Raw genomic sequence first — 12,540 nt, 5'->3', positions numbered from 1 at the left:
ACCCAAGTATACCAAGTTATTTTTTCCCGTTTTTTCTTTCAACTACTCCATCAACTTTACCACACCCCGATATAAGCTCGTGCTCATTTCACTCGCCCAGTCCGTTTTTGGATACAATCAATATTCGTGAAGTTGTGATGAAAGCAACAAAAGGCAGGCGACTTTGGATTGGGCGCCAAGAGAGACAGCTGGCGCGGGCAGGATGGAGATAGGTACCTGAATTTTGTCTTCCGTCTGCATGATCGATACCCTTGAATGCGATCGGTAGCGGCCCCTTGCAACAGTCAGATATGGGTGCATTGAGGTTGGACACAGACCGAACATCTGCACAGCTTCCTCCATGAGTGAAGCCGGGAAAGGCTGGGTACGGAGAGATTGGCAAGAAACACACAGATCTTTCCCGAGCCGAAAAACGGCGGTCAGCATTGCGACGATGGGATTTTCCCTGAATGCTGATGAGTGGTGAGCCTTGCAACACGAAGCGTTTGTGGTAAAAAAAAATCTGATTGGGGAACTGGCGAAATCTTCAGGACGTTCGTTACAGGGTGCAAGATCTGCGCGTGGCTTCAGGGATCTTTTGCAAACCACGCCATGTGTGCTGCTGCTTCAGATGAGAGGTCTTGCAGGAACTAGTAGTTGGTACTGTGCAATATACGGAGCACGCCGAGAACTGATCCACTAATAATTGCACGCCCAAGTCCAATGGGCAACCGTACCTCATTTTCTCCTCGGCATCCTTAGCCCGTTCCTCACTTCCCAAAGGCCTTCTTCGTTGGAAAAGCGACTGGAACGTCCCATTTCATGACTTGAAATGCCACTCACTCAATCAATGACTGTCATCCCGCCCGCCACAATGTTTCCGCCGTGTTGGTTTTTCATTGTTACACTTTGTGATTGTGTTGTCGCCTATGCGCTATACCTCAGCATGCATCGCTGGCCCAGTCGCATGGGTAAATTCTCGCACGAGCCCATAACGCAACGTACGCGCCGGCGATAGGATATCAGTTGCTCGTTGCTTCACACGAAACGTGATGTCTTAACAGCATTGATTGACGCCTTGCTTTCGTTACTGATCTCGCGAGAAAACGGGCAAATGATTCGATGAAAACCGCCCGGCAATGTCAGATCTCATCTATTATGTGACCACTTACGTAAACCACAGGACTACGATCAACCTTTAAGGGACCACTCAGCTCACGTTTCGCATTAACATATCTCACACACGTCTCTTCGCTGGAAAAACGACAATGATAACGGAGTGCCATGGTGGAAACGGTGTGCCAATGGAACCAGATAAGAGAGTGGCTACAGCGTACTATAAGTGTAATACATGCTGCATAGCACGCAGTAGTGTATTATGTAGTGTACTTGTAGAGGGCAAGCAAACCTGTGCCAGCAGTGAACCCTGCGCAAAATTTGTGGGCTCTGCGAAATTCTGTAATGTCGTAATCATGAATTTGTCGATGGTTTTGAGCTGGGTGCAAGGCACATCCCAGTTTAGCAAGCCACATGCCTCTACTTTGATTTGCTTCAATCGCGTCAATTCCCGCTCAGATCAGTTGAACAAACGGTGGGTGGGGAAAGGGCTTGCGCCATCGATACCGTCAGAACGAAAAGAACGTCTGTTTTTCTCACCCCTTCTGAAAAAACTGTCTGGGCCCATCTTACTGGAGAGTATCACGTCCTTCGCCTGTTGGTCTTTTTTCCTTTTTGATCTATATTGTGCGACGTGAGTCTGGACAAGGTATGGTTTTGGATGATGTCTGCGTATGTAGTAGGTAGGCCGTCGGAAAAGGCTGGACGGCGGCAGCGCCTCCACGTGTGCAGAAGCATGCTGTCAACCGAACTTGGAAAAGGTTGATCTCACACACACCACACTGCATGGCGCTGAAACTCACGTGGAAAAGTGCTCACAGCACGTGGGAATCATCCCGAAAACAAGACGCCTCAAACTCTGGCAGCCAATGACCATTTGCAGTGCCTTCTGCAACAACAAAGACAACACATTGGTGCGGTAAACAGGGGCTGGGCACAGGTTATGCAGCCGGCCAAGCGTGCTAAGAAAAGTACAGCATGAAATGGTATCTCTCCTTGCCGCCAATAACCTACTTTGATTCCCTCTAGGACCATTATGCGGCATGAACCTCGCCATGCAATGTGCTGCAAGATTCCAAGTTTCAGTCCGACTACCTACGCGTCTGGCGGTTTGGTGTACATACCCAACACAAACGTAGCTTTCATTCTAATTGCCCAATGGTTCGAAGCATGTTACCGGATTCATTGCGATCTTGTACTGCATGTGCTTATCTCTGCTCAATACGCACGTGGATGAGTGCGGGCGGGTGCAATCTGTCCGCGACACAGGTAACGAGGTGGTATTAGGAGAAGCGGGGTCACCGTCAAAGAAAAAAAAAGGGTTTTGATTTACTTTGATCGTATCATCGGTGTGGAGAGATGGCGGGAGCTATATCACTGCTGTTAAGATCGGGATACTCTACCTTGTGGTGCTGTCTCGTATCAGCGGTATTTGCGATTTGGCGGCAAGGTAAATACCGACGTGACGAACAAGAGAACCCAACAACTGCTCAAGACCTCGGGCGGTAAAGAGGATCCCATGTTCAGGGTCAAAACTATAATTAACCCGCCCAGGAAGAGAAAGATTTCAAAACATCCAACGGTAGACAGGGGTTTCCCTTTTTTTCTCAGGTAGCTCTCAAATGGGAAAGGACCAAGAAGTCTGCTTCTGGCTCCACAAACTTGGAGGTTGGGCAGTCTCACAATTTTGGCGTGCCATTTCTCTGCTGCCCGGCCTCTTCGCACCGCTTTCTGCCACATCTCAGCCGGCCCATATGATGAGTACCTAGGTACCCACCGTTAGCGAATCTATTGACGAGCCTCTTCCCTTTTCCTGCGTTGCCAACATGAAGGGACTGACTCTGGTGATCCTCAAGAACACCGCCAAAACAGTTGCGCAGGTGAGCGAGCATTGCATTGTCGTGAGTCGGCCACAAAAAGATTAATAATCACAGTTTTGCGCAATTTGGCCTATCTCACTACATACGATTGGGTGCTGCCGGGCCTGGTGCTGCCGCGGGGGTGATGTCAAGAGAAACTTGCCCGTTGCGGGCCCATGGGTCGACCAACCTGCCATCCATTCCATTTCTGTCCACCCTGCCATGCCATGCCATTGCTGCCGCCGTCCCTGGCTGTGGCCATTCTTGCTCTGTTTCTAGAAGCTCAACCATTTTCCATGGCCCCACATGTGAAGATTGCACCCGATTTGCCAGGGCGACAAGAAGCCATGGCCGTTCTCGGACGCGGTATGTACTATGTAGTGTAAACTTTGACAGGGGACGTTGGAGCCCTGTCGCTCATTGTGAGTTGACAGCGCTCGGGACGATCCCTCTATCCAGTCCAGATCGGATGGAAAACTGAACAGATGAGACGAACAGAGGCCTTCCGAAACGATCGGGCACATGGCAAGCTGCCGCTCAAAAGGGGCAGTTGACATACGACCACGTGGAACCGGATGGAGTGCTTGCTCCGAATCCCAGCCTCAATCCCGCGAGCCTCCGACCCTGAAAGCGTGCCGGCTCCGTGAAACAGCACGTCACATGACTGTTGGTGTCCGCTTCCACTATTACATACGTCCCTATCCGTCTTGGCCTTCCGGACAAGTCCACACGTGTACCATATACATAGTCTTTTGGTCTTGGTAACACACAAAAATCATCATGCGGTTCAACCTTCGATGGGTGTACATATCTTTGACGGATTGGTGGGAAACTTGCCACCCCCTGAGGGCAAAATGCAACTGTAACCACGCTATATGTAGCACGGACCTTTGCAAGCAACCACCTGGGACAGAAACTGCAATCGAAAAGCCTGGACGCGTACCCGGACTCAATGGTGTTGGTAGCCCTGCTACACTTGCGGACACAATGAGAGAAGCCGAATGCCGCTCAAGACCACCGTACGCCCGCGACACTCGGTATCGCGAACTCGGGATGTTGATCACTGGCTGGCCGTGATGTGATAGACCGGCATCGCCACGCCGTTTTTTTTTTTTTTCTTCTGGGCTCTCCCAGGTTCGCGATGTTTGCGCAAACGGACCGCTGCGAGAACCAACCTCATAGCCTCGGATTCGCTGGCTAGCCGTTTCAAAATGTTGGGCCGGTGAAAAGTCCGACGATTCGCCTGCGATCCAGTAGTACACTATACAAGCCGACGAACCGAGTTGTCTATTCTGCAGTGGGTCTTGGCAAGGAAATCATCCAAGCAAACCTCAGCTACGTATGTACGAGTCTCGGCTGTAAGAAAAAAAATATTTTTTCCAAAAAAAAATTCTAAAGTTCAAACGGCGCTTCCGATTCCCGACTTCCTCGGACCTGAAACAAAATTTTGCTTCCCTTCCCACCATCTCGCCCTTCCTTTTTTTTTTTTTTTTCTGCATCGCACGTGGCGGGGTGGCGTGTTCTTGACGATTCCAGAACTTCGGGTGCTACCGCTACACGTGGGATGGCTGGGCTAGGCAAGCAAGCGAGAACCTCCTCGGGTCTAATTCAACGCGCAAGGAGGCTACGGTAGCCTGGTTTGGGTTGAACCTATGACAGTATACTGTCTACTTGGCGACAGAAGCGGTCATTGATACGAACAGGTCTGGTCTGAATAGCTCGTCCAGTTGGTTGGCGCAAGAGGCACGGTTGGCTTCAGACTACAGACAGCGATCATGATGTTTTATCATTACCTCTAGTGCTTACACCTCCACTCTTCTACTGATAGGATGTGTAACCTAGTCATGGCTATCAAGTCATTGAACTTCAGCCAGCCGTGAAGAGAAATCCGAAAACTTACTGATACTATGGTACGCCTCCCCTTTTATTCAAGATAGTGGCGCGGCGCGGCTTGTGCCATGGCTACTGAATGTTCATCTATTGGGTTTCAGACTCGGCGCAGATGTGATGCACAGCTGAGGCTTTGGCTGAGCACAACAAGTCAGAAATGACCAAGAAAAGATGTGACGGGTCATATCTCGTTTCATGGTAATCAGGCAGGTTCGGCCTGCCTGCTTCGCCCGTGTGTCGAACGAGATGGATCCACTGCCCTGATTCATTGACCGTCCAAAAAGAAGTTGCGCCGTTTCGGGACAATCCTTTCTGCAATCAAGGCGATTCAGGCAGATTGCACTTCGTCCCGTCAGGAAAGACGGCGTTATCTCGCCTTCTCGACAAGTCTCCATGCATGGACGGCGATGACTCGCTTTCCAATAACGCTCCCGGCGATCTTTGCCGAAAAGATAGACAGTGTCCAGAGACAGTGGTGCGTCACGCAGTTAGGAGCGGTGTAAGTCCACCGACTACCGGTGAACCGGTCTCCCGGTCTCTCCTCGTGAATGCTCGGTCGTGTAGCATTTAAACAGTCGATAGGCCGTTACTGCGGTCACCTTCAACCACGTGCCAAGGCCCGCCGGTTGTATTGGGATGGAAAACTCAGCGCAACACTTTTATCTTGCCTTTCACAACCGTCGACATTCAGTGTCTTATCCAAGATTCAACTGACAGTGTTTCTCTTTCAACTTCCCGGTTCCTCGGAAGTTGTGGGATCAAGCACAAATGCGGCGAATCCGGAGACAGGCTGGTGCCTGGACACGCGAAGAAAGTATGCGTGGTGTAGTTGGTGAAGATATACATAGTAATGTAATGGGAAGGCCGAGCACGCCGGCCGATCCCGAAGCCGAGAGGATCCGGATATCCCCCCAACAAGTAAACAAAAAAAAAACAAGGAACAGTGATAAATGAAGAACAGAAGAAACCGTTGAAAAGTTTACAAAACAAGTAAATAAAACGTTAAAATAATAAAACAGGGTCCAAAAAAGGAGAAAAAGAAAGCAAAGAAGAAGGTGTGAAATGAAGTAAGCAGCAAGCCAACAACGTTACGAACTGGGATCAATTATATGGCCTTAATTAGGGTCGGGAATTCCCTTGTCGCGTGGCAGTGTCCAGGTTCATGCCATGCCTTGTCCCAATTTATCCTTTAAGCCAACCAGGCAAGAATAGGCCGCCAACCGACAGATGATAAGTCAGGGGTCTTACTGAGGATGGCTTGGGCTGCGTTGCTTGGCCATGTTGTGCTTCACCAAAACCCGTATGAGAAACGTGGGCAGAGAGTAGAGAGGGGATATGATCGGTAAGGAACCTGACTGGTCAAGATGAAGTGTTTACGAAGCTCAGCCCAATACTTCGACAGATATCACACTTGCTATCCTCGGACCCTGACCGTTACTCTTCACGCTTGAAGAGTAGATGGACGGGAAGAGATCAGAAAGTCATTGCTCAGACCAATGACTGAACACACTGACATTTGTAAATTTATTGTATGTGGCTAACTGATCTCCTTCGCCTATCTTCCCACCCCCATCTCTTCTGGGTCATCTGGTCAAGAATGCTCTGAGCTGATGACCTCCAAAACCAAAAGTGTCGTGATCAATCGGAATGTAATTGATGTCTCTGGACGTACGCTATAAAGGAAGAGGTCGTAATGGCCTCGGTATTTTCAACTACCCTTGAACATTTCTCCCCTTGAATACAGTAGAGGTATCTTTGTCCAGTGCCGACAATGACCACAGGCATGACCAGAAACTCGGATATAACGATTGTTGCTATCACGCCAATCTCTCCTATAAGAGACACTTAAATGAATCATGCACAAGACTCACTACCCGTAGGCTAAGACTTGACTGCAATGCAACTAATACGGAAGACGGGCGTCGATAACCCACGACATCTGCACTGACAGTCCAGGTGCCTATGTATGAACCACTACCAACCGATATTTGACGGAGGGACGGACGGACGATGTTTTCATGAACAGTCAGCCAGTGCCCACTTGGATAATTACCTTGTACCATCGTAGGTAATCACCCCAGCCTCCTCCTGTCACAGGAGCGGCGTAACGAAAGCAGCTAGTAACAACACCAACACCATTAATACGTGCTGGTGACCTATGTCATGCGAAGGTACTATAAGCATTGAACATATGTAATCAAACTTACAAGCAGATAGGTTAATCAAAGAGTCGCGGGGAGCCGAGATCTCCCCCTTTCCACGTTGGCATCCATGGTCTTTTCCTTTTCTTTTTCTTTTTCTTTCTTCTCTTTTTTTTTTTTGCTTTTTTTTGTTTTTTCTTTTTTTCTTTTCTCTTGACGTAATGTTTCAAACGCCACCATCAGGTACATACCAACTGCCTTGTTCGTACTGACATTTACACCCTTCAGCTCCCACAAGAACAGAGTGTACCTTTAGATAGTAGATCTTGCTTTCTTCGGACTGTATTCATACAACTAATTGACAGGCCTGCCTAGTAGCATGACACCTCCCAGGCGCCATGGGGCTTTATCCTTGAAGGCCACACGAACATCATACGACCGGCAAGCAACCAACCGCTACCGACTGACACGGTTGGGGGGTTGCCGCCCGCTGCAGGGGCGGGTAGAGAGAGCGATGGTCGGTAATCCAGTACCTACGTAGAGGCAGTCAGTGAATCTGTGCAGGTAGCCATTCATCTTGGTGTAACTTGATCATTGATTGAAGTTACTAGGGAATTTTACATGCAGGTAGGTCTGAACCGAAACCAAACAACCTATAAACGGAACAAAACAGAACTGAACAGAAAGATGGAAGCGAAGTCAACGTTGTTCGTATACCTACCTACCTACACTACGATATCTAGCAGGGTAAGTCAAAGTCGTAGGTATGCCCCTGCCCTCTTTAATTTCCTGTCACTTGTTCTAGTCTTGCTTCTTTTTCTCCTTCTTTTCTTTTCTTCTTCTTCGTCTTCTCCTTTATCTGGACAGGTGTCAGGTAGGTACCTCTACTCACCTGCCGTCTGCGATCGAGATTCCATACTACAAAACGGACGGAGGCACTCAGTCTCTGATCCCGGAATACACACATTGGAAAATACCCCTGAACAGGGCTGGATTTTCGGTGAAAGGGGCAGATATCATTCTCTCTGTCTCTTGTAACTCGCGCGAGTCGTGAGACGGCGATGACTAGGTAGGTATGTATTGGGACGGGTGTCTGCAAAGCCGGGATGCAAGTACGAAATGGAACGAAATACTTATGAACCATCTCCATTGATTCAGTTGGGAGTACCACTACTATCTCCACTTATTTGACGCTTGGGTGGGACCTCGCTAGGTGGGTGACGTCGGTCTCGCTCTGTGTCTCTTCTCGGTTCGGTTACGGTGAGGAAGGGACGTTTTGGATTGCGGTGAGGAAAGAATCTTCGGTGAGGATTAAGGTTGAAGCAAGTTAGAGGCGGTAAGCATCCTTTGACGCTGTTTGAACAGGTGTCAGGATATGTGCTGATCGAACAATTCATCATCCAAGAGGATATTGTAATGTCGACCGCTTTGTCAAACCCCAATACCAGTTTTGCTAAATCCAGCAAGCTGTTGATTATTTCTGACCTGGAAAGCCACAACGGTGAGCCACCTAGAGGTACAAACCTCAGGCCATATTGGGCAGTGGAACATGGAATTTCATTTGGATCGCGATGACTAAGGAACTCTTTCTGATGTTTCAGTAGATGTAGAAACCCGCAGAAAGTTTGAGAGGCGTAGAAGGTGGTGGAATAGCTCGTGAGTTTACTACTATGGACTCATCTAGACCCAACAACCCCTTCAGAACCCTCCTTCTTTGCTGCCTGTCAGAAAGCCATGAATCAAAACCACATGTTTTCGAGTAGTACAATGATGGTGTCGTACTTGAGCACGCACACATTCATCTAGCCTAACCCTACCATGACACGAACCAGTAAGACAAGACAAGAAACGACAAAACAGGGCACTTCGGTGTCATCAAAGGTCATTGTGGGAGACAGCCGATGACGCGCAATTCAGCCAATGGGCCAGTACAAAACAAAGGACAGAGGGAGGTATATCATCGTACAGTATACAGCGTGCGGATTATTCCACGAGACACATGAGACTCGACAAGACCGTTTTCGCTGTTGATTGACAGACAAGTTGAACAACACTGGACGACCGGTTGCACTATAGAGCGGAATGATGGAAAATTGACCGAACAGAACACAGCGGTGATTATGATTAGAAATCTTTTCAAAGTCAGAGGAGAATGAGTGTTTCAGTCAGGCGGGCAAGCAACTGCTGAGCCTTTGACAGAACCACTCACGTGCGACTGCCGCGATAAACAAAAGGAGGAGAACCAAAGGGCGGGCTGACGTGTACAAGGGATTGTAACCACTTGTCAAGGGAGCATACTACAGTTAGCGGCATGTAATGCCCATCTCTCAAACTGCACTTCACTTGTCTCGGCCGTAAACGTGGATTAGTGGGCGGCACGACTACATTCCACTTCCCAAAGGTTTAATATACGAAGTACTATTCAGCGGATTAGATGGTCGTTTTGATGCAATTAAAGGCATCTCGCGCAATAGTATACCAATCGTGATTGATGGATTCACCACTTGAACTTGTGAACGTACGTAGTAGAAGCACTGCTGACCAGTGTCTTGAACGAAGTCGACAAGCTTAGCACAGAGATCCGATGGAAGACATTGGATGTTTGGTGGCAGGAATTTTAGGGCGTGGACTAATGGGGAGTGCGGTAGGACATAGGAAGAAACCATGAACACTATGGATGGTATTGCGCGTGAATAAGGCGGTGAGGGAAAACAGCGTACCTAGAAGGCGAATGTGAATTAAGAACTCAGGATGTCCGTATACTTGTCGTATACTTACACCACCAAGCGTGACTCAAGTTATGATAAAGACGAGGTGATGTGCTGGCTCCGCCGTTTCTGATGGCGTGTAATTTTGCTTCGCTTGCTCGTCCAAGCGCGTGTCTGTATATGTACGAAGATTGGAGCTTTGAAAAGTCAACAAAAGCTAGCAGAATGGGTGTCTCTTGATCAAAATTTCCTAACTGTAACTCCGCATAGGCCCGCCAATTTCCTCTCTTCTCCAGAGACAAGAACGTCTCGAAACCCTCTCGAAAACGCCACTTGAACGCCTAAATAATGTCCTATCAATCTAATAAAACACACGATAGGAAGACCATATACAACGCGGCACACGCTTTAATCTATGAAATTTGGAGGGGCAGAGCATATCAGGAGGGAAGAGGCCATCATCCGGAGGGCAGCGTATCCGTAACATACCGCGATGTTTGTGGGCCCAAATTGCGGAATACCTCTCCTGTCCTCCACCTCCACGCCCGACGAAAGATTACGACTGTTGTATTTATATCGACGTCGGGGCAGCATCCTTGCGCCAGCCCTTAGAACGCATGTTCCCCTCAATAGCCTTCCAAATGCTCTCCACCACCTCCCGGTCACGCCAGCGGTTTTCTGCGCCCGCCGCCGCCGGATCGCGCACCTTGTCAACGGAGGTAGCCAGAACCCGATGACCGAACGATCGCACACTTTCAGGTGGCTGCTCGCCCCGCCAGCCGACATAGATACCTAGAACATGGCGGAACAGGTCTGTTGGTTGGCTCCAGCGGTAGTTCTTGAACTGCCACGCCTGGCCGGTTGTAAAGACAGCCACCACGCGGTTCCAGTATTCGGGCTTGAACTGCTCCGGGCCTTCGACGAGAATGAATCGCATGGGCCGGTTAGGATCGATGTCTTTCATCATGCGCGATACGTGCAGCACCGAAATGGAAGCGTTGTGATCTGGCAGCGTGTACCTTCCGTTCTCAAGGAAGTCTCGGATGTTGGACATGCGGAGAAGTGAAGAGGCGGAGGGCGAAAGGAGAATGATGGGATCAGGTCGTCGCGCGGGCTTCTGGTTGATGGCCAGAGCAGGGTTGTTCGTGATGGCTGTAGGCCCGGGCTTCTTCGACATGAAGGCTTGCGCGAGCTTGCGAACGTGTGAGAAGTCCTGGTTGCAACACCCGAGTTAGTTGCACTGCGATTTGCGAATCACCATCCACTTCTCTATCAAGAGGTTCAATCACTCACCGTGGGCTTGATTCCCCTGAGCACACTGTTCCGATCCCCCATGCGCCGTTCGCCGTTGTAAATCTGGGCCAGCCTAGGGTCTAGTGTCCCACGACCAGATCTCGCGGAAACAGTAGGAGCGGCCTTGGAAGCGGCTGCCGTGCTGGCAGCTCCAGTCGCGGAAGCCCCACCTGTTTCGCCTGCCAGCGGCTTGATGTATTCGCTCTCTTCACTTCCACCTTCCAGCCAGGCGATCAGCTCAAGACGCTCGACGAAGGCGAACTTGTGGACCGCGCCGGCACCGCCCAGTTCCTCGTTGAGCTTGGTAGCGGAAGCGTTATACTCGGGAATGGCGACTTCATGGTTCAACCACGCAAAATAGATACTGCGTAGGTCGACAGGGCTGCCGTTGGAGACAAAGCGCGTCGGCGCATCGATGGGGATGGCGACACGGGCTGGGTGGGTGAACAGAAGGTGAGTGGCCTGGGAGAGCGGCACTTCGGTGCTGCTGTCGGAAGAGGTATCGGCGGATGTTGTCGGGATGATGGCACTGCTGGATGCGATTGACCCCCGCAGGAGCAATAGAGGATCGTGATCGACTGACGCCATCTTGGGATTCACGCTGGGACGCTTAGCCGACTATGTAATGGTAGGCCGTGCGGGTGGATTGGTCGATGACCTCGAGGTAGGGATGACGCGCTTGACCCGATCGCTAAGAGATGTAGCGGGTGTTCAATTGGGGGGCTGAAGTCGAGGGTCACAAAGAGGCGATGCAAAGAGCGCAGCTTGGCGAAGAATAGCTCGAGGATGCCCAAAACAGTTTGACGATTCCGGAATGCATGTACTAAGCTTAGGTGATGGATTCACTTGACCGGCTGGTGGTCCCTAGGTGTAGGTCTCGGACTGGACGCGGCGCGCTCCACTTCAATCTTATCTTATCGGCACAACCTGGTCCAAGGTTGCAATGAAACCGTGAAAACTCAAGACCCTAACCCTTTCACTTGTTGACAGACGAGGGGCTCAATAAAGGGGTAATAGTTGAAGCAACAAGTGACACGAGTGGGATAGGTTCCAATTACCTAGGGGTATCTTCTAGGCCTTCTCGCAACCTCAAGTTCATACTTTGTAAATGATCTGTCACGACTTACGAAACAGGTGAAGATTTGTCACATGACAATCTGATGCCGCATATCACGCGCGGTCATTTGCGGATATCCCTCGGTCCCTCTCCTTCCTCTCTCCCTGTTTTCGCATCAATGCCCGTTCTCGTTCGATCTTTCTACCGACTTCCCTCTCGCAGCTCAATACCTTGCAGCGAATTCGGGGCTGTTCTTGGTATCTGGACTTACCGACTCGCTCGCTGTATCTCGGCTATCGTAAGCATCATCGGACAAACTGGCACTTTTTCTCCGACCGTGATACTGGTACATCACACTTAGTATTTCTTTCATGGCGCCGGCAGATTAAACACGGCGATTATGAAAAGACCATTCATGCGGATTTGAACTACGTAAGCTCGCAGAGAAAGACTGGCACTCACCACACAGACACCCTTCCCTTTGGACTTGTGTTTTG

The 12,540-nt window shown here is 49.8% G+C and overlaps 2 protein-coding genes across 2 annotated transcripts; one reads left to right on the top strand and one right to left on the bottom strand.

Moving 5' to 3' along the window:
* Positions 1 to 3,181: 3,181 nt before the first annotated feature.
* NCU08321 (hypothetical protein) lies at positions 3,182 to 3,582 on the top strand (the record flags this gene model as incomplete). The annotated part of the gene is made up of 2 exons (XM_957441.1): positions 3,182 to 3,320; positions 3,440 to 3,582. The coding sequence occupies 2 exons, from the start codon at positions 3,182 to 3,184 to the stop codon at positions 3,580 to 3,582; spliced, it is 282 nt and encodes a 93-aa protein (XP_962534.1).
* Positions 3,583 to 9,877: 6,295 nt separating this feature from the next.
* NCU16790 (hypothetical protein) lies at positions 9,878 to 11,861 on the bottom strand. Its single transcript, XM_011396091.1, has 2 exons — positions 10,987 to 11,861; positions 9,878 to 10,906 (listed from the first exon to the last, which is right to left on the bottom strand). The coding sequence occupies exons 1-2, from the start codon at positions 11,572 to 11,574 to the stop codon at positions 10,265 to 10,267; spliced, it is 1,230 nt and encodes a 409-aa protein (XP_011394393.1). The 5' UTR covers positions 11,575 to 11,861; the 3' UTR covers positions 9,878 to 10,264.
* Positions 11,862 to 12,540: the final 679 nt, after the last annotated feature.

Source organism: Neurospora crassa, linkage group IV, assembly GCF_000182925.2.
Source record: "Neurospora crassa OR74A linkage group IV, whole genome shotgun sequence".
NCBI lineage: Eukaryota > Fungi > Ascomycota > Sordariomycetes > Sordariales > Sordariaceae > Neurospora > Neurospora crassa.
The sequence above is the reverse complement of the archived record's forward strand: the minus strand, read 5'-3'. Positions and strand labels throughout refer to the sequence as shown.